The following is a 26,317-nucleotide window of genomic DNA, read 5'->3' as shown; positions in this document are numbered from 1 at the left end:
GACCATATCACATAAAAACTATGGTTAGCCCAATGTTCAGAAACACCAATCGCATAAAATGAGATTGGAGAAGCGGCACAACAGCTATCTACATGTCGGACACCAACTATAAACATGCCGAAGGCACCCCGGCTATCTACATGTCGGATACCAGCTATAGACATGCCGAAAGTGTAAACCTATAAAAGATGAACAATCTTTGGTTGCGAAAGGTGAGCTCTTGCAATCGTCTCAGATTCGATGCGGGCTTTGCAGATCACCAAAAATATCCATAAATTCGTACTCAACAGATTCAACACCAGATAAACCCAAGCATGACTAAACAAAAACATAACAAACAAGTAGGACAAAACACACACTCAAAGAGGAGAGACACACAAAATCCCAAAATATTGGGTTTTATTGAAAGGAAATTAATGAGAATAAAAGAAAATGAAGGGGTTGGGGCTTTCCACCGCAGAAAACCGGTGAAAACCCCTCGATTTACTTAAAAATGGACAAATTCTAGGAGATGGGAGGAAAGGAGGGAGGCATTTAAATTCTTTTTTAAATCTTATAGAAACCTAATAAAATATAAATAGAAACATGTGTATATGTATTATTTAATTAAATTATTTCCAATTAATAACGATTTCCGCTTTTCAGAACCCTCTGGATTATGAAATTCCAGTTTTTGATGTCAATGACAGGTCACAATATCTGAACACACACAATCTCTCCATATACTTGTACGTATAAAACCCCCAAGCTCAACACTTCTTCAACAATCAGATCGGTAATTCAACTCATATACACACAATTTCAACTCACTTTTCAACTATACTTCATTAATTCAACTAATCACTTCATTTTTACTGCAGATTAATTGAATAATTTACCGTTTATTTCAATGTATTGTTGAAAATTATAATTATCTCAGGTATGTTATAATTAACTGCTTATTAATTAATTAATTGTTGATTAATTGTGTTAATTGATGTTGTTTTGTTGATGATTGAGTGATTGTTTGTGTACAGAAGCTATGGGACACGTGTACTATATAGTTGTGGCGTTTCCGTGTACGATCGGAGCGATTGTGTTGGCGTTGTTTCATATTTACAGGCATTTGTTGAATTATACGGAACCGACTTATCAGCGGTATATTGTTCGGATTATCTTCATGGTTCCTGTGAGTTTACGGAACCTGATTTTGATTAATGCTGTTTAATTTTGGATTGCGGTTGTGTAGTTAGAAATGTGGTTTAGTTGTGGTTTGGTTTTAGTTAGTTACGTACGTAATGCCTTTGGTTTTAGTTTAGTTTGCGTAACCTGATTTTGATTATTCCTGTTGAATTTTGAATTACGGCTGTGTAGTTAGAAATGCGTTTTAGTTGTGATTTGGTTTTAGTTACGTAATGCGTTTGGTTTTAGTTGAGTTTGCGGAACCTGATTTTGATTGATACTGTTGAATTTTGAATTGTGGCTGTGTAGTTAGAAATGCGTTTTAGTTGTGGTTTGGTTTTAGTTAGTTACGTACGTAATGCCTCTGGTTTTAGTTTTAGTTGAGTTTGCGGAACCTGATTTTGATTGATACTGTTTAATTTTGGATTGCGGTTGTGTAGTTAGAAATGTGATTTAGTTGTGGTTTGGTTTAGGTAGTTAAGTTAGGGCTTTGGTTTTAGTTGAGTTTGCGGAACCCGATTTTGATTAATCATGTTTAATTTTGAATTGCGGTTGTGAAGTTTTGTGTTTGTGGAATGTGTTGGAAATGTGGTTTAGTTTTAGTTGAGTTTACGGAACTTGATTTTGATTATTCCTGTTGAATTTTGGATTGCGGTTGTGTAGTTAGAAATGTGTTTTAGTTGTGGTGTCGTTTTAGTTGCGTTTGCGGGACCTAATTTTGATCAATCCTGTTGGATTTTGAATTGTCTTTGTTTGTTTCGTTAGAAATGTGTTTTAGTTGTGGTTTGGTTTTAGTTGGTTATGTTAGGGGTTTGGTTTTAGTTGAGTTTGCGGAACCTGATTTTGATTAATTCTGTTGAAGTTTGGATTGCGGTTGTGGTGTTGTTTTGTGTTTGTGGAATGTGTTGGGAAATGTGTTTTAGTTAGTTCAGTTTTTTTTGTTCATTAGCGGATTTTGTGGAGTATGCGTATAATGTGTATTGCGGCTACTCTTTGGAATGATTTTAATTTTGTAAGTTACGGTATGTTTTTTTTGTTTACTAGTGGATATGATGGAATGTAGGTATTGCGGCTGCTTTTTAGAATGATTTGGGTGGTTGTCTATAGAGTGTTTAGGTTGGCGATAGTTAGGTTTTCATTGTCGTCTTTTCAGGAGTTTTCTTTATCGAGGAGTTTTAATTTGTCTAGTTTATATTAATCTATTGTAATTTTTTATTCTTCTTTGGTTGGTTACGTTTCTTTGTTTGGATTTATGTTTGTATTGGCGGAGTTCTTTCTTCCTCTTTATTAGTTGATATTAGTGTTCTGGAATAGTGGACTACGGGTTTAAAACGAGGAATATGCAAATATGTGGTTTATGGTTGCGACTTGGGTTCATATTTTTTTTATTTAACTTATAACTTATTGCCTGCTTTAAGTTGAAACTTTGCTACAAAAGTGGGGGACTTGTCCTGTTTCTTTCCCGCTTTTTGTCGGACTGTCACGAATATATGGGGTCTTTGGGGGATTTATTGTTAGATATATATATATATATATATATATATATATATATATATATGAGTCAAGTTCTATGTATATATATATACATATTTGTTTTTTCACGTCTTTTTCTATACGTTTCCAGTGAGATCCTTACCCCGTTATTAGTGACTTTAATATGTTATTATATTCGTAGTCTATATAGAAACTTCTAATTTTGAATAGAATATGCGAGAGTGCACTTGATCGATAGGTATTAGTTAAGTTTAACTTGTAGCTTTACAAGTAGCGGTACCCTTATATACAGGTAGAAGTAGGTTCTGTAGTATGAATCACTTAGCTTCTAAGATACTTGGCTCGGTCCAGTATAAAAAATTAAAATTTCGACGACCTTGCTTATCATATGTAACATCTTTGGCGAGGCTACTATATGTGCTATGTGGTAAGGCCTTGCGTGTAGGCTGTAGCTTGCATATTAAGGATGTTATAGCCCCTTTTCTAGAAACAGTTTTTCGATTTTAAGATCTGGTAACTGTATGATCTGTTCTCTTTGTTCCTTTAATTAATCTGTTTAACAATCTCATCAAAAGTGATGTTTCTAATCCTTTCAAAGATTCCCCCGTGATGTGACAGGTGTACGCATTAATGTCTTTCCTGTCCCTCGTCATAAATGAGAGTGCAACAATATATTTCAACTCCATCAGGGAAATGTGAGTATACTTTTATACGAAGCTTTTTATATGGTATGTTCTGTATCTATTCCATTGTGTCAACTCCACATGCAATGGGAAGCATAAGTAAAAGTCAACTAAGAGATATTTTCCTATGTAAGTATTGCATTGCTTGGTAGTTTCCATCGAAAGACTATATATAACTTATTATTTTAGTTAATAAGGGATATAATTCTTAATCAGGAATATATTCTCTGTATTATCTATAATTATTAAATCTATGAAAATAGGTTTTGAAGTAATTAGGTGTTTGGTATAATAGAATATGTTTGTAAAACAATATGGCTTGTTATGAGAGGTTTTGTAAGAAAGCCCATAAAAAAATAAATGAGCAGGCTACTAGGCTTTTAAGATATGTTTATATTTCATTTTGGGCCCAAGTAACAAAATTAAGTAACAAAGCCCGAGTACCCAAAAAAGTAATGTACTAACCAACCAACCGGCCGACTACCAAACTTGTAATGTTTCAGTTATAATAATATAGTATAGATTTAGTTAAGATAATATATATTAAGTTGGTATGTTATTATGCAAGCCGTGTATTTTAGTAGATCTGAGGCAAATGAATTTTTCTTTTTGTAGCTGATTCTGTAGTAACTTTTTCTTCTAATTTCATCAAAGTACTCTATAGCATTTTTTCTTTCTAATTGCAATAAGTAACTTATACCTACAATTTTCCTCCATTATGAGTTTAGAACACACTCGCATCAAGTTTTATTATGATGCCGCTTTACTTGATTGTATTATTAAGATATGGGTGATTTTGACGTCATAATAAAGACCAAGAGTTTCTTAGAAAGCTGGCGATTCAATATACGAGTCATTTTGAACTTAAATTGTTGTTGCTACTTACAGATATGAAGCATGGGTCATTTACAATTTCTTGTCACTCTGCCTAGCATGGGTTGGTGGACCTGGAGCTGTTGTAATTAGTCTTAGTGGCCGTGTTCTGAAGTCAAACTGGTGTTTGATGACATGTTGCTTCCCTCCCATTCCACTAGATGGGTGAGCTATTGAATTAGTCCCGCCTTTCTACTGATTATTACTTGTGTGATGAACATCCAATGAATTAAGATTCTTTGCTATGCATTGCTGAGTTCCCGGTAGATAGAAAGTAAAAGATGATAAGAGACGGTGGAGTTTCTGTTTTTTTCACAGAGTTCTTATATTGGACAAAGAAATGAATAAAACTTGCTGATTTTCTTTTTGGAGAATAGAAAGAAGAATGGTGAGGAGTTTTAAAGGGAAAGGAAGCGAATCTGAAAATTCTTTTGCTATCTTGTAACCAAGTTTTATCTTGAACAAGAGGGTTGGGAGAACTTATAGGAAGGGACAACTTGCCCCTCTTGTTATCTATTTAACCAAAATATTAATGAATTAGAACCAAGTAACAGAAACAAGTAAACTACTTTCTGATCCCAACTCCCCCCCCCCCCAAACAAAGAAAAGAAGAAGAAAAAGATTACAAACACAAAAAGTAATGGAATCAATAGAATTGGCTATAAATTATAAAAGTGTTAATTATGAAAAAACATGTTGGGAGTTTATACTTAGTAGGGACCTAATGGTAGATTTTAGTCTTCACACATCATATAATGTCACTCGTACTATAGAGAATTGTAAATACTAAATACAGGATATTCTGGTTTACCTTTGGCTGTTATTACATGCGTCAATCAGGCTCATGTATATTATGAGAAGCTGGTATGCTTTAGAAAATTTATTGAAGTGTTGAGATATTCAAAATTGGAATATTTCTCATACGTTGATTTGCATGTGAAGTTCACATCTCTTTCTACTTGATAAACTACGTCTCTGAAGCTATTATATCTGTGCAGGCGTTTTATACGAAGATGCAAGCAAGGGTGTTTGCAGTTTGTGATTCTTAAGCCTATATTAGTTGCAGTTACTCTAGTCCTTTATGCAAAAGGCAGATATCATGATGGGAATTTCAGTGCAGGACAGTCGTATTTGTATCTGACTATCATCTATACATTTTCATACTCTGTGGCATTGTATGCCTTGGCCTTGTTCTACGTTGCATGCAGGGATTTGCTCCAGCCTTTCAATCCTGTTCCAAAGTTCATCATCATCAAGTCTGTTGTCTTCCTGACTTATTGGCAGGTACTGTTTGACTGTTCTTTTAGTCGCAGTAGATCGTTCCAATTCTTCACATAAAGTAGTCCGTCTGCTCTAATAGTAACATTTGTTGGTTATTTTTTTATATATTTTAGGTAGTGTTGGTTTTGATCTGATCATAACCATTACTAATACTTTTATCAAATATGTGCTTGTAATGAATTAATTGAAGTACAGAAAATGGGTGACTACTGTTGAACCACCGTGGCTCCGTGTCATATCTAATTGCCAGTTTCCAGTTGCCATCTACCAAATTTCTTATCACTGATGTGCCTCAGTTTTGCTGCATATTTTTTTTCTTCTATCGTAATTTGTTGTCGTTTCAGATCACTTCATTTTTTTTTCAGTTGAGCGCAACCTATTTAGTTGCATGTCTTTGGTCTATTTCTAAGGTTAGATGTGTAAAACTGGTCTTCTATTTATATTGGTTATTTCTTTTTCTCCTTAGGGTGTTTTGGTTTTTCTAGCGGCAAAGTCCGGTTTCATAAAAGATACAAAGGAAGCTGCCGAGTTTCAAAATTTTATAATTTGTGTTGAGATGCTTATTGCCGCTGTTGGTCACCTTTATGCATTTCCGTACAAGGAATATGCTGGTGCAAACATCGGCATTTCTCGTGGGTTTTCAGAAAATCTTGCACATGCTGTCAAGTTAAATGACTTTTACCATGACACTGTTCATCAGGTTTGTCATGAAATATTCGGCTCGTCTTATGTTGCACCATTCGACCTCTTTATACGACTTTTTATTTATTCATATCTCTCCTTATCATCTCCTTGCCTTCTTTGAACTTCATTTGCAGTTTGCACCAACTTATCATGATTATGTACTCTATAACCATAGTGACAGCGAGGGGGAATCAACTAAGTACCGAGCTAGAACTTTTGTCCCTACTGGACTAGAGATGGATACTGTCAGGAAAAATAAACATATGCTTGGAAACAAGTTAGAAGACATACAGCTATCTAGTTTGTCATCTTCTGGTAGTAGCACTTCAGGTAACCAGAGCCCCGTACAGGTCTTAGTGGACGTGGATGTCCCGAAATCAGGGGCAATGAACTCTTCTCTGCTAATGGATGCTTCACCTGAGGCCCCTTACAACATCACTCTTGATGACATAGAGATGTCCAATTATTCGGAAGAGGTACCTGCAGTCGATGAACTTGAGACCAGGTGACTATTGTATAGTTTCTCAATTGTACTTTCCTATCCAAAGGTTGTTCTTAGATGCTGATAACTGTAATTTTTTCCCTCGTGTCGTGATCATATATATATTTTTTTGTTGTTACAGTCATTAGATTCTGTACATGTATACATGTAGGATACTTGTTCTCAACAGCCGGAAATCTTAATAGTTTTACTCAGTTACAAAAAGTACGTTTCAGTTTGTATTGTAGACAGAACTATAGTTATTCCGGTTTCCCTATACCATTCAAAAATCAGGCCGATTACTGTTCCTGTCTAAATACAATACGAGGCTGTCTCTATATTTCTGCATGCAAAGGCCTGTGTGGATTAAGGTACTTGTCTTAAATTGATTGGAGTAGAAGTTGTGTAAGATTCCGGTAGCTATATTATACAGTAGAGTAGCTGAAGGATAAACTGTTCAGAGAGTTTGTACATAGTTTTCTTATAGATATCTTGCCACTCTTGTTAAGGTAATAGATAGTTGCCTAATTTTAATGCATGCATTGCCCATGTTCTCATGTCTGTACAGAGAATGTTGGGTATCTACAGTATTAGGTTATATTGCTAGGAATCATTTAGCAGATGATTTTCCTGTCTTCTTTGAGCTCCGCTCGTCCCTTCATTATGGAGGTTCTGAATATGTGTTTTTACCGGAGTTTGATGGTCAGTATAAACAAGCTACATGTAATAATAATAGACCCGGCAATTTTGGACATGACTTGCACGACACGAAATTTTAGCATTTGTGTTTGCCTTTTTAGTACACGACACGAAAATACACGAACACGGAAGTACACGACCGAAATTTAGTGTCGGTTTTGTGTTTTCCCTTCGAGTACACGACATGAAGTATACAGCATAAATAAATATTATAATTAAATATTAATATTTATAATGAATATATGTATATTTATAATAGATATATGCATATTTATTATTAAAACAATTACTTAATTTTATAATATGTATATAAACGTGATCTAAATATAAATTTTTAATATATTTCATAAATTTTTTACCTAAAAACTTATTTTTATTTATTTATTTTAATTAATATTAATATTCAATTGTACATGAAAAACATGACACGAAACGAAAGAACACGAACACGAAAGTACACGAACCCTAAACATGTCAGTTTTGTATTTGACCTTCAAATATACGAAACACGAAAATACACGACACGAACGATTTGCCATGAGTATCGACACGAACGATTTGCCATGAGTATCGATTACGCTAAATCGCTAATCTTTACCACACCCTCGCTTTGTTCATCCCCTTCCGATAAACCTCCGAATCTTGCTATCACGAGATTTTTCCGCATATTTTTACATTATCATGTAATACTCATGAAACACAAGGCAATGTCACTACCAAATAAAAAGTGAGAACCCGTTTATCTTAACTAGGGGTGATCAGCAAACCGCACAAACCGCCCCGCACCGCACCGCAAAATGTGATTTTTAATATTTTGTGGTGCGGTTTAAGTTTTTGACAAACCACGCGGTACGATTTGCGGGTTGACATTTTAACAATGCAGTTTAAACCGCACCGCAATTTTATATGCATATAAATTTATTTATAATTTATAAAATATATAATTTACATATAGATATATTTATATATTATAGATTTATTTCTTGTTTACTATTGTTTTGTGTTATAAATACTAGCTTACATATTACAAATTACCGACATATTTTTATTTTTAATTAAAAACATATTTTATTTTATTTTATTATTTTTTTATCGTAGTTAACCTGCAGCCGCTACCCTTCGGTTGCGCACTGGGTAAATCCTATGGGTTCACGCAATAGTGTGCCAAATTATTATTATATTTGTATATTTTATTACATTTTCATGATGTGATTTATACGGTTTTTGAAGTTATACGGTGCGGGTGCGGGTGCGGTTTGGAAATTTGATTAAACCGCACGCGCGGTCTATTTTACGTTTTGATCAAAAAAACCTTACCGCCCCCTGATCTTAACCAATTTTGATAATCATTTTGGGCCAGGCTATTCACTATGCCCTTGAAGGAAAGGTCCCTCTTCCTTTTGGCTACCAGAAAAGGGAATAAATAAAGAAAAAAGTGTGAAAGTATAATACAGCAGCCCCATTATGAAAGTCACATTATTCGGATAATAACACACCTCATGAGTACGTCACTACTACTCTTTTGCCCCGAAATGCATGGCCTTTTTAGAAACAAAATCTGATTATTACGAGATTTATATAAGAACGAATATTGTTTATTGAAAAATGGCAAAACCCAATTATTTTTATAAATTTTTTTCAAATACTTTATAAATATTTATCTTTTCGTAATAATATTGAATTCCGTGTGTATTTATATCCTAATGCTCTATCGACGCTGCTAAAAAAAGTGTCAAAATATCAAATAAATATACATGTGGACTATGTATATACCCGTCGTTTTTGAAGTTTTACAAAAAATCGATATGTATATCATGCGTATTCTCTTATTTGATTTTTAGAATACGCATGTACATCATGCTTATATGTTTAAATTAAATTTGAGAATACGATTGACATATGTAAATATATTAAAAAAATCAAAATATATAATATCACATGTGAAGGTATTTTGGACACTATTACGCAAGTATGTTCAATAATACATGTGAATATATTTTATTTTTATTTATTTTTATCGTAGGCAATTTGCATCATAAATTCTCCTTTTGTAGGATTCGAACATGTGACCAAGAAAATATTTGTCCCAACTTTTACTAACTGAGTCAACCTTTACGGTATATTGGGCACTATTACAAGCTAATATTGTAAGTATTTTGGGCATCCGATCTATGGAAGAAAGGGATAATCTCGATATTTTATATCTAAGTACTCTCTCCGTCTCTAAAAACGTTTTTTATTTGTGTTGTACACGTTTGTCAATGTATATTTTTAATTGTTAATATCTTTAATTTTGTATTAGTACTAAATATAAAAACTTCATTGTATAAAAATACTCATAAATACGAATTCAACAAGATCACTCATGACTATATTTGATCTTATAAATTAAGCGTAAATTAGTAGTCAGTCGCTTATCATGAATAGTATAAAAAGTTAAAATGGGAAACGTAATACGGGAGACGGAGGGAGTATCTTGTCTCGTATCAATTCCCTAAAAAGAAAAGTGACCAGGTCTCAATATAAAAAAAAATAATTGTCTTTATAATGTGTGCCTAAAAGCACACAATAAGCACTAAATTTTATGAGTTTGATGTATTTTTATTGGTGGAGTTGTTGTAAATGCAGGGGTCCATGAATATTTATAATCAGAGGACCAATCAAAATGCACCAAACTCATGAGAGTTAGTGCTTATTATGTGCTCTTGGACACACATTAAAAAACCGAAAAAATTATGAGTGACTAATTTAGAACTGTAAACAGGGAGTATATAAAAATTACAAACTCTCCTTCTTTCCCAACTTCCACTCTCTTCTCTACCTCTCTTCTCCAACCTTCTCTCCTGTACTATATTTCATACATTACACTTAACCATAACTCCATCATATTTACATACACATAAAATGAGTTACATTCCACTATTCAGGACAGAACTGGGCAGTTACACAGAAATGGAGAAGAGAGCAGTGTTTTTAAGAAGTTACCATTTCTCCAGAAAACAATCTTTTTCTGAAAAACTCAAGAAATCATTCTTCAGGGTCAAGAAAGTCATCAGGGTCAGGCTCCGATCTGCGAAAAGGTTTAGGAAAATGGTGTGGTTCAGGCTTAAAAATGGTTTGTTTTACTCTTGTAGGACGAAGACGAGGTTTCTTCGTCTGCAACCCACAGATGCACGAAAAGTCTGGACCCGAAAATCCTGCGGGACTTCGTGGCCTTCTTGTTTATGGTAGGAAATGTAACAGTATGATTTTATTTGTAGTTTGTTGGAGAAATTGTTTTAGGAAGATTTGCAGTTAATATATTTGGATTATAAAATAATGTATTAGGCTAGGGTTCCTAATAATAATTAGTTTACAGTAAGAATATTTTATTCTGTATTTTTGCTATTTTCATGTTCTGTTAATTATTAAATTTTAAATTCAATTTTATATCACATTTGCTATTTTGATAGTGATATATAGATTAAATAGGAAATGAAATCGATTTTGTGAGTGAAACGATTAAACGAATGGCACGAAAACGATGCAAAAATGTAAAAATTCACATTTGACAATTCAAAGCGAACCTGATTCCTGATTACGAATACAAAATAAGTCAAAATTATAATAATTTATAATAAAAATCTCAAATCTCCTTGACGTGAAATTGTCACCTTGAAAAACTCAAAATTGATATGCACTCCTGGGGATTAACACACTCTGATAAGTAATACTCCTTCCGTCTCATTTTAGTTATCACATTTCTTTTTATAAAAGTCAAAATGACCAATTTTTAACCAAAAATTAAACATTACTTTTATATTATTTCAAAAAACTGAAAATTATATATTAAAGTAGATTAAATCTATTTTCCGGTAATATAATTTTTTTATTTTGTTCAGTTATAAATTATTAATAAAATTCGATCAAACCTAAGTCAATTTGACCGGCACAAATTCAAATGTGACAACTAAAATGGGATGGAGGGAGTATTTTTTTCATTAATCCGATGTCCAAGTCAACTTTCGCGCATCTCAATTAATTCGGAGGAGTGCTAGCACACTCATACCCACCGAGCATGGCAATCCACTTACTTCCGTGTCTTCCGGAGGGTTCGAACTTGTGAGCTTGACATGGTAAGTCCTTAAAATCACACTCTAAACCAACTAGAACACCCGCGAGTTAAACAGTAATTAAGGTGCTATGTGAAACTATGAAAATTGTAGCATGTGAGTTATGAATGCGCAGAAATCAAAGTATTTGTTGTTGAAATAATTAAAGTCGCATGCTGGGGATTAGGAAAGCTGTAAATGTATTGGAGTGGAAGGACAGTTTTCCTTCTTTTTCTTGACAACTAGCACTGAGCTGTGTGTCACTTTCACATTTACATGCCCTTTAACTACGCTCAGTTTCATTTTATTTGTCGCTTAACTTTTCCGCATATATCTAAAGATGCATTGACTGTATAGTACAAATTATTATTTTTAAAATTTTCTTTTGGTAAATAAAAATTTAAGTTCTATATTTTTATTCAAAAAAATAAAATTTTAAAAATTACTCCCTCAATCCCAATTTATCTGTCCAGCCAGTTTGACTTTTGCACGTAGTTTAAGGTGCATTTACCGTATAGTTTCGTTGATTATTTTTCAAATTTTCTTTTTGGGTATAAAAATTTAAGATTTTAATATTTATTCACAAAAAAAACTGAAAAATAATCAACGGAACTATGCGGTCAGTGCACCTTAAGTTACGTGCAAAAGTCAAACTGGACAAATAAATTGGACGGAGGGAGTATTATTTTAACTATTTAGTCAAAACACTTAGAAAAGAGTGCAAAAAAGCCAAAACACTATTAAAAAGAAACAGAGGGAGTAGTTATGTTTCTTATTTTGAGCCTCATGGGATTAATTTTTTTGGTTAAAGGTTCTGAATTCCATTTTTGATCATCCCAAAATTTGTTAATATTGAATAGAGTTCATCTAAATTTTAAGACGTTAGAGGAATATCCCAAAAAATCATGTAGTTTAACACTTCCCTCACTCGAAAGCCCAGAAAAAACCCTAATAGAATCATATAATTAACACTTCTATTCACTCGAAAACTCAGAAAAAGGTTCAATAAAATTATATAGTTAACACTCCCCTTTCATTTGTAGGAGTCGAATTTGACTACGTTAACTCTGATATCATGTTGAGTAAACCGTTCATCTAAGATATTAAGATTAGAGAAAGGCCCCAATAACATTATATAGTTAACTGTTAATAAAAATACTTATTTGTAAAATATATAATTCTAAATAGTAAAAAAAAACTAAAAATTTCTTATTCATGTTCCGCTGTTCTTGTCTTCAGATTGAAAAATTAGTACATTCCTAAATTTAAGATAATCCAAATGTTAAATGTGTACAACATTGCTTAAGATCCAAGATTTATACCGTTAAAATCAGGTTGACTTTAAGGCTGACAGCTCTGAGCTCCTCGTATGACGTATTTTCCTTGAATCTTGAACATTTTTTTAATGTAATTCTATATACTATTAATACTCTTTTAAAGTATACTTTTATTAAATTTTTTTTTTAAATTCTGAAAAAATGACTTTTATTTAGAATTTTTTAAAAAAAAACATTATGAAATTATACTTTATTGAAATCTCGAAATACGTACAAACAGTGTACTTAAATAAGTCACCGGGACGGAGGGAGTGTATGTGCACCAGATAATTTTAGAACCTAATTTACAAATTATGCATTATGTATAGGTTGAATTTTTAGTTGAAAAAATTGTATATAAAAATTTTGCAACTTATGTCGTCGTCTGTATAAGGATTTTATTTATGTCATTTGACTTATTTTATTATTTTTAAAGAGATTTTTTAAAAAATACGTTTTTTGAAGTTTTTTTTTGAAAAATATGATTTTTTTAAGTTTTAATTTGTAAAAAATATGATTGTTTTTAATTTTTTTGCAAAAATAAAATTTTGGCCCCTGCTGCAAGCACGTACAACCTTAAATGTAATCTGATGCAATTTCAAATATAATAAAAAGAGTTAGTACTTTTTCAGAAAATGTAAACAAAGTTGCAAATGTAGTTATTTTTTGTTGCAAACCGTTTTTTTGCAATTATTTTCAAAAGATAGTAAAATTGCAAATAAATTTAAAAAAAATATTATTTTTGGTAATTTCTCCTTTTTAAATAACTTATTTTCTTAAAAAAGTAGGAATATAGACTTTTAATATAAAATAAAATACATATTTTTTGGAAAATCAAACAACAAACACGCCTTAACTAACCTCCAATTAATTTCGTAATTTACTTTTTTTTTGACAAATATGGCTTATAACCTTATAACGAGTATCTGTTTTAAGAAATTCTCAATGAGCGAGGTCGAACTTAGGACCTGAAACGATAAAAGGATAAACTCATAAGCACTTGAGCTATCCAACCGTGCTCTTGTAATTTACTTTTCAGTTACTTACTATTTCGAAATTCACAATCATGCATACAATTCATTAATAAATTTATTTATTTTATCAAATTAGAGGCATTTATCAGATTTTCCAAGTAGAAATATTGGCCCGGCCCAGAAATTTCAACTTCGAACTATCTCGTTTAAATAAATTGGACTGTGGAAGAGAAATCATTTGGGCCCATATTCCATACGGCCCAAATTTAAGACAGCCCAAACTTTTTTAAAAAAATTACTACTATACCACTACTTGTTGAAATTCAGGAATCATGATCAGTCTGGCAAGGAGCTGACAATGGATCACATATGCTACATTTTATTTACAAGAAGAAATCTAACGATCGACGACGCGATAAAAAATACCTGAATCGAGATAATCAACGAGGAAGTCCAGCAAGGCGATTTTCGGTCATGAAGGCAGTCATAAAAAGCACAGAAGAGCACTTGAAGATGAACTTATGAGGTGTAAACAAGCTTCCTAGCTTAACCTTTGAATGAATCTTCTTAGTTCTCGTCGTCTTAGCATAATTAGGCTGGTGTTTTGTCACTACATTTCCAGTTTCATCGATGATCTCTGGCTCTTCTGTGATTGTAGCAAGCTTAGTTTTTAGTATGTCTTCAATGTCCATCCTCAACTCATCACACAAGCTTCTTTTTCTTCTTGTACAAGGCACTTTCCACCACATTTTTCGGCTTCCTCTCCTCATTTGATATCTGTGCAAAGCAGCTTAAGCCAAGTCGAAGCTAATAATATAATTTCGGGACATGAAGAAGTCTTAAAGGTGAAATTAAGTTGGTAGCTGCAGAGACCTCTTGGTGTGATGGTATCTCCAGCTCCCTTTATATAAGGTCGAGGGTTTAGATCCTGTCAAAAATCAGGTCGGTGTGCAAGTGTGTTTAATTATACGTAACAAAAAACAGTTGTAGGCTTGTAGCTGTAAAGTAATCAGTTACTCTAAAATCTCAAGATGTTAGAGAATGACCCTTTTCAGGATCTTGGCCCTTTCCAGGATCTTATATTCTAACATTCCCCCTCACTCGAGAGCCCATTAATGGGTCGAAGAGGTCCTCTGCCAGCCTAAGCCCTGATACCATGTCAATGAACCAGTTACTCTAAAACCTCGAGGTGTTAGAGAATGAAACCCTTTTCAGGATCTTATATTCTAACAGTAGCTGTAGAGAAGGTGAGAGATGGGGCAAGCTTTTGTTTAAAATGATTGATTGTACTTGTATTCTTTACAGCATGGTATGATCATTAAGTGTTTTGTTTAGTAGCTAAGTTCTAAATCATTAGCCTAACCACTTGAAGGATAACATATTAAACATGCAATCACTTTCTTAAGATTGTCTCGTACAATTATATTAAGCAAATTTCACTGATTAAGATTCTCTGTCTGACTACTTGTGATTTTATATAAATCTTCCAGTCATCGTTTAGTGCTTGTTCCTTGTCACCGATCACCATAACGTTTAAATACTATCAGTTACATATATAATATGATTAAAAACTAAGACATCATCCGTACGTGGTACTTGACTCAGTTCTCAGACAGAAAATGTTGAACTTAATATATCAGTAGTAGATCATGCTGACAAGTCTTCTCCCTATGTTCCAATTCGGATAGATCCTTCTCGTTAAGACTTAGGTTTAGATCTGAATTATTTGGACAATTAAATTGTTCAAATGTCGTATTTACAGCATGTTACTCAGGTTTTGGTTTTGACAGATTCACTCTAAATGCATTCTTTCTTTTAAAGGATGAAGAAACCAAGAAAAAAGAGGCCTGCTTGCATATTTAATATCGATAAGTTTCATTTTCACTTGAAATTTTAATCGATTAGGAGTTGTAACCTCTAGAAACTAATCGAGGATTATGTAACTTGTTAAGACAGGAGAAAATGTTCTGCAGAGGAGCTTGCAAACAGTTAAAAATATTGAGAAACAAGAGGAGCTTATCAGAAGCATAAAAGAGAGCGCGAAATTGAAAAGTAAATAGCATGTAAATATATTAACATATTGAGTAGTACATGATTTTGTCAGGAGGGTAACATCTTTGGTCGATTTCAACCTTATTGCAGAACTGAAATGGCATTAAAAAAGCACAAATTTTTAACAAATGTAATAGAAAAAATCTTGTGTAGAACTTAGCAGCCGCAATGCTCTTGTTTGTGCTGCATGAAATTTATTTTTTGCAGATAACTCCTTTGCCATTGATATTGCTGCTGCATCTCAAGCTTGGCAATTCCAGACCCGAAGATAAGACTGCGTTATCATTGCTCTGACTGCCCTTGAATAGAGCTACAGAACAGTCTGTGGCAAAGAGGCTTGAAGTTGCAAACTCTTTATCACCTCCTATTACTGGCATTGATGCACCCATACGAGCCCTGCTCACATAAGCATCTCTGTAAGTTTGGCCTAAAACTCCGCTCACTTGATCACTCAATGAGTAAAATTTGAAGCCAAGATCAAGATGAGCAAAGCAATTATCTTCGGTTATACCATAATTGTGTACCACTGATTCATGTTTGGTGATAGGTACTACTTTGGCTGTAATCTTGAAAATATTGTCAACTTCAATGATAACATTGTCGGTGTTACTAATCCTAGTAATGGATGCCTGTGGTACGGTTTCTGATTTCCACATTGCACCTTCTGTTTCGGGCAAATAAATGGATTCACTGTCAAATGAGAGGTGTAAGTGGTTGATAGTGTCTTCCCATGTTGCAGTCTTCTGAGCACCAATGAAAAACTTGTGTGTGTCGAAAAAGATAGCAATTGATTGAACCCAAGTGAAGTCCCTCTTCATGTTTTGGTTTGTTTTGCCAATAAAATGAGCATTGATATGTAGGTTGGAGTCAGTGACAAGGCAAAAGTCCTGATCTTTTTTTCCGTGGAAGTAGAAGGTTATGCCATCCCCTCCAACGAATCGAGGGTCTTGGCAAACAGCTCCAGGCTTATCACAATCTGCATTTTACCATAAAACCATAAATATTTGAATACCATTTGACAAAAATCATGTTGAATTACAGAGTGATGAATTAAAGAAATTTTAAGGTTGATTTAACTTACTGCATACTGGTTTACAAGTGACACAATCAACTTCACATCCACCAGGACATGCACTGGGACATACATGCTGCACATTGTAACATTGTGGGTAGTTTTGGTTCTTGCACTTGGCCCTTGCTAAAGATGCTGATGATTCTGAATCAGACGTTGGACTTGGCGCAGATGGTGTGGGTGTTGAAGGAGTGGTAGGGTAAGGGCTAGGAGTAGGTGTTGATGGAGATGCAGGAGCAGGCGTTGGAGGTGTTGGATAAGGTGAATAAGGAGTTTTTGTGGGCGGTGATGGGGTGGGAGGTTTTGGAGTAGGCGAAGATGGTTTTGGTGCTGGTAATGGACTGACAGGAGCAGGTGTGGGAGGTTTTGGAGTAGACGCGGGAGGTGTCAGTGTAGGCGTTGATGGAGAAGGAGGTTTTGGTGTAGGCGAAGATGGTTTTGGTGCTGGCGAAGGAGTGACAGGAGCAGGCGTGGGAGGTTTTGGAGTAGGCGTGGGAGGTGTTGGTTTAGGCGTTGGAGTGGCTGGAGAAGGTGTGTGAGGTTTAGTTGATGGTGGTTTTGGCGTCGAAGAAGGTTTGGGAGATTTAGGTGGAGATTCAGAATCTGGTGGAGGAGTGGTTGAGTTACCACATATAGGTTTGCAGGAAGCACACTCAACTGTGCAGGAATCAGGGCAAAACTTAGGACACACATGGACAAGATTGGAGCAGTTTTTGTATGTTTTATCTTTACATGTTGCATTGCTTGGATTCTTAGCAATTCCTGGTGGAGTTTGTGCCCCAGTCATTGCTACTAACATCAAAAAGACCAAACAAACAACATTTTGAGTGATGAACTTGGCCATATCTGTCTAAAAATATAAGTTGAACCGGATATGAAATCTTAGTAGACTATGAGTTTCAACTCTTGATATGAATTGACATCAACTACAGTCCTATTTATAGCATTTCTCGCATGAGCAACCTTACTGACTGTTAGTAGCCTAGATTCTCAGAACAAATAGTTTTGACTAAATTAAGGATGTTCCTTGAAAGTTCATCGTTTACGTGGTACTTTATCCAGGCAAAGCTACCCCATAAGTGTCTGTTACTAGTCCTGGTTCAGAGCTTCTTTTCTTTCAACTGTTTAAACACTTTAAAGAGCATCACTTGGGCTTGAAGTCAACTGAAGTTCTCTCCACAAATACTGAACTTGCAGTTGACCTGCAAATTTTTATTCAGGATTGCCTATGCTTAGCCTTTCTAAAAGTTGACACAAACTTTACTGATGAAGTGATTCTGAGATTCAATTTTTAAATTCTGGTTGTGAATATACTCCAGGCTTTATCTGATAGTATAGTGCCTCTGTAGTTTTCTGACATTGTTAAGTTAACAAACTCCGCCAAAACCTCGACTAGCCAAAATCGTCTGACTTCAAAACTGAAGAAAGGTAGAGCAGCATCTTCTTGGTTGCAATTCATAAATTTATTTCTGAGATTAAACGCGACACAGAGCTCGACAGTAAAACATTACAATATCAGCTTCTGTCATATTTTCTCGGATTTATTAATGTGATGCGCCTCCATCTGCATGTCTTGCAGTTACATGTTAAGGCATGCAATTTTTTTTGATATTACATTAAGTTTTTGTTTCCAGGAGTTGCTAATTTAAGATGATTTCGGAATATAAAGTTAATTTGCTCATTCTAATTTTTGGGTGTGAACATCAAGTGGAAACATACCTGCAAGCATTCTCATACTTTTTCTTCTCATTCAATCCTGGAAACACATGCAAATCTTCCTATAATAAGACCTTCTAATTTAAGTATGAATAGGCCAACTGTGTATGATGAATTACAGTACAAATCAAACTTTACAACTAATAGTATTACTAGATAAAGCACATTAACAGTGAGCATATTGAGAAGATCACATTTCTGATAACTTCTGAGCAATTGTCACAAAGAAAATTTTCACATATGTGCTTTGGCAGTCACCTAAAATGTTAACAAGCTGATAGATATTTCTGAAATTAACAATTTATCAATGTGAACAGTTGTACCAAGAGGAGCCATGAGCCATGTATTTAGAACTACTCCTCAAACTAGGCTGCAAGTGCAATCTTCTGCAGATCTATGTCCATTATAACCTTTCTGACCTGTCAAGTTACAACTGATGTCGATATATAACATTAGCAACCAATAAATGGCTCGTTACTATCAGAGACGTAAAGAGGACCCTTATCTCAATCTAGATTTAACCGTTCACCATAACACTGGAACGAGAACATGAGATACTGCTAAAAAAAGTTCTTCTTTGGTCTTAGAAACACGAGATTTATTTAATTAGTTGCAGGCATGTTCCACTGTTGCTCTGCAGTATTGAACTATGTACATTTGTAATCAGATTGCAGTAATCCCCTGTCATCAGTGGCATCTAGTACTGATGAGCATGAAACTTTTTGCACTGCAGTACTGATGAGCATGAAACTTTTTGCACAGCCTTCTCATTTTGTCTGAGGAAGTTATCTAGTAATAGCAATATATGTGTTAATTATGCAGGTTGCAGATTCTCGGCTAGTAATCCATGCCAGTAAGGACTATTTTCACATCCTCATCTTCGTATTTTTTAACTGTGGATAAATATAATAGTTCAGATATGAAGCTCAGTCTTGACTGACACAATTTATTTCATGTTTGAATTTGGATAAACTCAGCCGACCTATTAATACTTAAAAGAGAAGGTATTACGAGTTCAAGTTTACTTGCAAGGAGAATGGAGAATTAAGAGAAAAATATAGACGGAGTTGCATGTGTTTCCAGGATTGAATGAGAAGGAACAGTTTGAGAATACTTGCATGTATGTTTTCACTTTTGCTGTTCACACCCAGAAAGATTATCATATTGTCCTTAATTGGCCAGATCGTACCTCTGGCGATATTACAGGAAAAATTTATACTAGCAAACTTTTGAAGTCATCTTATATAATGTTTTACTATGGAGCTATTTTCATTGAGTTTCAATCTCAAAACACTAAAATCTCAGAACTAACGTTATGAACGAAGAAAATGCTGCAGGAGTACGTTAACCTAACAATGTCAGGAAATTACAAAGGCACCATATTATCGGATAAAGCCTAGCATATGATAACAACCTGAATTCAAAATCTAAATCTCTGCAGAACCACTTCATTAGATAAGTTTTTGTCGACTTTTAGAAAGGCCAAGCATAGACGGTCCTGAATATTTCTTTAAATGTCAACTGCATCTTCAACATTTTCTGGGAGAGATACCGTTGAATTTAAGCCAGGGCGATGCCATTTAAAAGTTGAAGCAATTGAAACAGAAGAGGCCTTGAACCAGGACTTGTTAACAGACACCTGAAGGATGGCTTTGTCTGGATAAAGTACCATGTTAGAGATGATTTTTTAAGGAACATCCTTAATTTAATCAGAATTACATGCTCCGAGAATATAGGCTACTGACAATCAGTAAAATTGCTTATGCAAGAACTGCTATATATAGGCCCTGGGATTTTTGTATTAAGGTACAGTTCTTTAGATCGATGTTTATAATTAATTCTTTGATTAGAAGTTCATTAGGCCGAAGTGTTAGCTTTTGGATGGAAATATAGAGGTCTTCAGAATGACGAAACTAGCATGTAAGATCCCTCATGATTCCAAAAGTTACAATCGTTTTGTAGATATTTGAAAAAATAATGTCAAGTTTATGAGAACGAGTGATCTTCAACGTGCTGGCATCATAAGGACGTCAGTTTTAGAGCGTTGAAAACATCATGGATTCAAGTCTGACGACTCAGGCAATCGAAAGACTAATCGAGGGTGATCTGAATCAAGCAAGAAACAAAGATCTTGTTGGTTTATGATACGTTATGGAATATCAGGCTGTGTGTGTTCAGAATATAATGCTACGTTACTCGGACTCTACTAGAAGTGTCTGATATGGATACGTGTCATAGTATCGGACTCGGCGACATTATGAAAAATATACATGTTTTTAGCCTAATAATAAGTGTCCAAGTCCATTTTGACACAAGTACTCAAAGATAAAATAAAGAGTCTGAGTACCATAGATATAATGGAAGCGGAGGGATTAGGAGAAATGGACCAAAATGTCACTTCTGGCTGTTAAATGACCCAAAATGTTACTTTTGAAAATAATAGCTCGAAATGTCATTTCATAACGGCACTTTGTCTAGTGTTCTGTATTTTTTTTTTCAAATATGAAAACGCTACATCGTGTAGCGTTTATTTTTATTTTTATTTTTATAATGTCCAAAACGTTAGATGAAGTAGTGTTTTAAGGTCAAAACGCTACATGATGTACCGTTTGTAACCAAAACGCTACTTTATCTAACGTTTTGTACATATAAAAAAAAACCAAAGTGTCAAAACGCTACACGATTTAACGTTTTGGGCCTTTTTCATAAACTTTAACGTTTTGAAGTGACATTTAGGACCATTATTAACATTTTGGGCAATTTTTAACCCCAAAGTGATTTTAAGGCCACCACCTACGATCGAGTCCTCACATTGTAACTTGATGGTAATCATAGACTGAACGATGATAATATCGATGGATTAGTACTTGACAAATTCACATGGAATGCATTGAATTGATGGTTTGTGCAGGAAACTGGAGATGGATAGTGCAGAAGAGCTATTGCTTTTCATTGCAAACACTTATTGCACATATTCATGCAATGCATGTTAATGGTTCCCTGCTCAAGGCCTGCAAGGCTGCAAGCCTGCAACTACCCACACCGATATATAATGAATTAATTGAAAATGTAATTTCTAACTAATTTTAATAATAAAATAATACTAATGAAACACTTAGGACTTTCTCCCGAGTTTTTTAATGTAAAGGAAGGAAGTGTTTAGAAAGTAAAGTATTTTTATCCCATTTTTAGAGTGAAAGTTTAAGAGTGCAAGATTCTTAAATTTACATTCATTAACAGTTACTTTCGCTCCTTTTAAAAATTCAGGAGCAAGATTACGAAGGGAACTGAAACTAATTTACTTATCCTTCATTTGCTTTCCTTCCCTTTTAAAACTCGGGAGCAAGGTGTTAGTACCGGCATTTAAGTTAAAAATTATTTGAGTTGAGCGGATAATAAATTGTGTCGCCAGATTTTTTAAAATATGTACTCCCTCGGTGTTGTCACGTTCTTTTTATAGAAGTCAAATTGACCAATTTTTGATCAAACATTAAACATTACTCTTATACTATTTAAAAAAAACTAGAATTTATATATTAAAATAGATTAAATCTACTTTCCGGTAATGTAATTTTTTTATTTTGTTCAATTATAAAATATTTATAAATTTCAGTCAAATTTTAGTCTAGTCAATTTAACTGATTCAAAGTCAAATGTGACAACTAAAAAGGAACGGATGGAATATTAAACAGATTCTATTGTCATTACATTATTGTTCATATAATATTTTACTTTCTATGACACTCAATAGCATCAAAAGCAGCGTTTATTTAAAATTTCATATTGTTTTTTCAATTTTTATGTTTAAAACACATGTTATTTAATTCAAAGTTAAATATTATACTACCTCTTTTTTTAATATATCACATTTTAATTTCGTGAACACATGTTTAGAAAGTCTGAGCATATAAAAATCATTATATTTAAAAGGTTTTGTTTTGAGTAAAAAATTAGATCAAAATTTTTATTCAAAAAGAATTTTTTTTAAAAAAAATAATTTTACGTGTATAGTCAAACCTCGTAAAAATGTCTCTCAACAAATCAAACATCATATCAATATTATTATATTAAAAACGAAGCATTCAAAATTTGGTTGTAGATCTTATCACTCAATCAAGAACGGTCATATCAAACAGATGAAAGCCGTTAGATATAATGTTAAAAATTATTATTCAAGTGATATAAGATCGAATTCTACAAACAACATCTTATTAAAATTAAAATTTATAATATATAATACTCCCTCCGTCCCATTTTGTTTTTCCTCTTTTGACTTTCGGTACTGTGCACGGTAAGCGATTGACTCCTAATTTACGTATAATCTATAATATCAAACATAGTCATGAGTGATCTCGTTGATTCGTATTTATCAGTACTTTAATACCGTGAAATTTTTATATTTAATATTAATACGAATTTAAAGATATTAACAATCAAAAGTGTGCATTGACAAGCGTGTTCAACACAAATAAGAAACGTTTTTAGGGACGGATGGAGTAATAAAAATGACCGTGTTTCGCACGAGGTATATACATACTAATATTAAAAAAAAATAGATAGAGTACCGAGGGGACTAACCGATTAATTAAGTGGGGGACAAGTTGGTTTTAGCATGATTAGTCAACCTTAATAATGCGACTGAATCATTAATGTAGCTAAACAAGGACAACATTAAAAGCTGATCCCTATTTTCTTAGTAACCTCTTTTTAACCTTTTCAATACTTTAGTTACTACCAAGTGTGTAAATTGTACTAGTAAAAAAGTAGAAATGTGGTCCCAGTCCGAGTCAGCAGTGGCACGTGTCAACCACAAAACAATGAAACAACAGTTCACGTGAAGTGGGGACAAGTTCACGTGAAATTATAGTTGGCAGGAGACACTGCAAGTTCGGCCGTTGTGTGTCTCAGTAACGTGATATATGCAAGTTTTGTTCGTAATCCAAACAACTTGCCACGGACTCAACAGTTATATGATCCCGGACTCGGTAAAATGGGTCTGGATTCGAAAAATCAAATTCAAATTCATAAAATTATAATTCAAATTACATGATTTGATATTATTTGAAATCCCATTTAAATTGATTGGAAAAATTATTTGAATCGAAAATTTAACCGATTTAGTCCGAAAATTATATTTGATTATTATTTGGAACCAATGAAAATCGAAAAATGTATTATTCGAACTGAATATGATCTGAAATAAGCAAAAGTTATAGTTAAAACAATATTTATGTTTGTAATGACATAATTATTTAATCGTAAGTTTTTATAAAAGTACATAGTATCTTATTAGAAATACTACTTTTAATAAAAAAATATTTCTTTAAGTCTCATACGTTGAAAAAATAAACAAGTTATGAACCAAAATTAGGTTAATCGAATTTAATTCGAACACGATTTTGTCCGATCCTACTCTGAATTTAATTCGATAGACTCGAATCGAATTAAATCCAATCCGAACTGAATAGTCTCCAAATATATCACATCCAAAAGTCAACTTGACCGAAATTTATTCGATCTGATTATCCTATTTGCCAAGTCTCATGTTCGTGTCGCGTTCTATGAAGAGCGCGCTTTGTCGCGATTTATAAAAACGATTTAAAACGCATTCTAGTCTTAAAATATATTATTTTTGTATTGTTTATTAAATATGATTTTTTTTAACAATAATGAATAATTATTTTGCCGATAAAAATGATTTTCGGGCACTATAAAATTATAATTTTTTTGTGTATAGTCATATGGGTACAAACTACCACTATGGTTACATTATTTCCTGTATGATGTTACATCTCTTATCATTGTCCCCCATCTTCAATGAAGTACAAAAATTCCCATACTAAACTCTATCATTGCAACCAAAAATCCCAAATTGTCAAATTTCGCAAATAATATATAAGAACGACATTTCTAGAATAAGTGTTTTTCCGTAAATCGGAAAATGAAAATTATGTGTATACAGCTATTTTAAAAATAGAACCTAATGAAACAAAAAAAACACTAGCAACACGATCTAATTTTCGAGTTTTACAACATTAACTAAAGTCATATTTGATATTGAGTATTTTCCCGAAAAATAACTAAAAAATTGTTTTAGAACAATAACTAAAAATCCCGTATTAGAGAAAGCAGGTAGAAAAAATGACAAAAATAGCCAATTTTCTTTTTTAAAATTGACCAAAATAACTATTTTGAGAAAAATGGTCAATTTTAATGGATTGAATACTATTATGTGTTTGGTATTTCAATTTATATAAAATACTTTATTAGTAGTTGGATATTTAATATATATGATACTCCGTTAACAATTGGATATCTCATATAAAATATTTTAGTAAGAATTGGGTAATTTATCGATTAAAATTAACAAATTTTTTAGAAATTAATTATTTTTATTAATTTTATATAAAAATATACTAAACTTGTCATTCTGCGAGCAGGTATCCGCATACATCCGAACAAAGAAACTCAGCTATGAAACAAAGAAACATGAGCACAAAAAATGGGTGTAAACTTGGAATCAATCAACTCGACAAATGCCCATAACCATTTCTACGTGCTCCCTCTCCACCGTAATATTCTTCCTGTTTTGACTTTTCCTACTGTTCATATAAGGAACTGAGTCCTAATTTACGTATAAACTATAAGATCAAACATAATAATGAGTGATTTTGTTGGATTTGTATTTATGAATATTTTAATATAATAAAGTTTTTATATTTAATATTAATACGAAATTAAAAATATTAACAATTAAAAATGTGCATTGACAAACGTATTCAAAACAAATATAACATGTTTTTAGAACACAAATAGAAAACGTTTTTAGGGACAGGAAGTACTGGTTTTCATCTCAAAAAATGATCCTTTTCTTTCTCAAATCTGACAAACTCACAAGCCCTCCATAACACTGTACCAGGGTGAGGTCCTCACAGTGATCTCCCATGTCACTCTCTTCTCCAATTGGGCACAACAGGATTCCCCATACTTCACTACATCTATCCCATTTTCTTCTTATCTAAAGATCTCATTTTTATGATTTCTATTGAAGAAATAGTTTAGTAAAAACCAAGCACCTTTCTTTTTCATTGCAGAGATTTTGTACATACCCCACTTGTTTGTTTATTCTACCCGCCTCCCCTCTGTAATGTATGTATATTCGTTTCTGCGTTGACGGAATCAGAATTTAAAATATTTCGGTATCAAAATATTTGTAATATATATTTATTCGTCTTTCACTATTAACTGGAATTCGAAATAAATCAAATTGTAAATTTTTAATCTCATAATTTTAGAATTAGATAGTTTTTTTTTCCAAATTTCACATTTTTTTTTAAATTTTAGCGTGAAATAGTTCCTTCCTGATTCCACCGCTTACAATACTTGTATAAATAATACATATATAAATATATATACATGCAAATAAAGGTTCATGTTGAAGGCAACAGAGACGCGTGCTCTCACACAACAAAAAATTAGTAGTTTTTTTTTTAAATTTTAGGATATACATATATATATATATATATATATGTATATTTATAGAGTGCCCCCAGCAAAATATGTTAAGTGCCCTTATAATTCTAGTAAATCTTTAATAATTTGATTTATAATATTTGGGTTTTATTTATAGTGATATATGATCATAATTTGGAGATTAAATATTTGAAATACTAATTTTTAAGCACTTGAATATCGATAAAATCAAAAAATCTAATAAAAATAATTTTAAAAAATTAAATT

General features: G+C 33.0%; 3 protein-coding genes across 4 annotated transcripts; 2 read left to right on the top strand and 1 right to left on the bottom strand.

The window, feature by feature from the left end:
• Nucleotides 1–645: 645 nt before the first annotated feature.
• On the top strand, nt 646–6,997 carry LOC141668615 (uncharacterized). Of its 2 annotated transcripts, none has more exons than XM_074475569.1 (8): nt 646–775; nt 861–919; nt 1,020–1,168; nt 3,274–3,350; nt 4,227–4,376; nt 5,210–5,495; nt 5,959–6,192; nt 6,311–6,997. In XM_074475569.1, the coding sequence occupies exons 3-8, from the start codon at nt 1,022–1,024 to the stop codon at nt 6,683–6,685; spliced, it is 1,269 nt and encodes a 422-aa protein (XP_074331670.1). In that variant the 5' UTR covers nt 646–775; nt 861–919; nt 1,020–1,021; the 3' UTR covers nt 6,686–6,997. The 2 variants fall into 2 exon arrangements, with proteins under 2 accessions (XP_074331670.1, XP_074331669.1); XM_074475568.1 differs by having other exon boundaries at nt 1,017–1,168.
• A 3,124-nt stretch (nt 6,998–10,121) lies between these two features.
• On the top strand, nt 10,122–10,767 carry LOC141667776 (uncharacterized). Its single transcript, XM_074474393.1, has one exon. The coding sequence runs from the start codon at nt 10,261–10,263 to the stop codon at nt 10,585–10,587; it is 327 nt and encodes a 108-aa protein (XP_074330494.1). The 5' UTR covers nt 10,122–10,260; the 3' UTR covers nt 10,588–10,767.
• Nucleotides 10,768–15,983: 5,216 nt separating this feature from the next.
• LOC141666344 (uncharacterized) lies at nt 15,984–17,648 on the bottom strand. Its single transcript, XM_074472335.1, has 2 exons — nt 16,871–17,648; nt 15,984–16,765 (listed from the first exon to the last, which is right to left on the bottom strand). Exons 1-2 carry the CDS (start codon nt 17,646–17,648, stop codon nt 15,984–15,986), a joined length of 1,560 nt encoding a protein of 519 aa, XP_074328436.1.
• Nucleotides 17,649–26,317: the final 8,669 nt, after the last annotated feature.

The sequence above is a fragment of the Apium graveolens genome, chromosome 6 (assembly GCF_009905375.1).
Source record: "Apium graveolens cultivar Ventura chromosome 6, ASM990537v1, whole genome shotgun sequence".
Taxonomy (NCBI): domain Eukaryota; kingdom Viridiplantae; phylum Streptophyta; class Magnoliopsida; order Apiales; family Apiaceae; genus Apium; species Apium graveolens.
This window is presented reverse-complemented; position numbering and strand designations above follow the sequence as displayed.

Excerpts from the sequence above, each read along its gene's own strand:
- LOC141668615 (XM_074475569.1), top strand. The coding sequence starts at position 1,022 with ATGGGACACGTGTACTATATAGTTGTGGCGTTTCCGTGTACGATCGGA. Across the intron at positions 1,169-3,273 it reads GGATTATCTTCATGGTTCCT|GTGTACGCATTAATGTCTTT; the intron begins GTGAGTTTACGG and ends GTGATGTGACAG. Across the intron at positions 6,193-6,310 it reads ACCATGACACTGTTCATCAG|TTTGCACCAACTTATCATGA; the intron begins GTTTGTCATGAA and ends CTTCATTTGCAG.
- LOC141667776 (XM_074474393.1), top strand. The coding sequence starts at position 10,261 with ATGAGTTACATTCCACTATTCAGGACAGAACTGGGCAGTTACACAGAA.
- LOC141666344 (XM_074472335.1), bottom strand. The coding sequence starts at position 17,648 with ATGACTGGGGCACAAACTCCACCAGGAATTGCTAAGAATCCAAGCAAT. Across the intron at positions 16,766-16,870 it reads CACTTGTAAACCAGTATGCA|ATTGTGATAAGCCTGGAGCT; the intron begins GTAAGTTAAATC and ends GGTAAAATGCAG.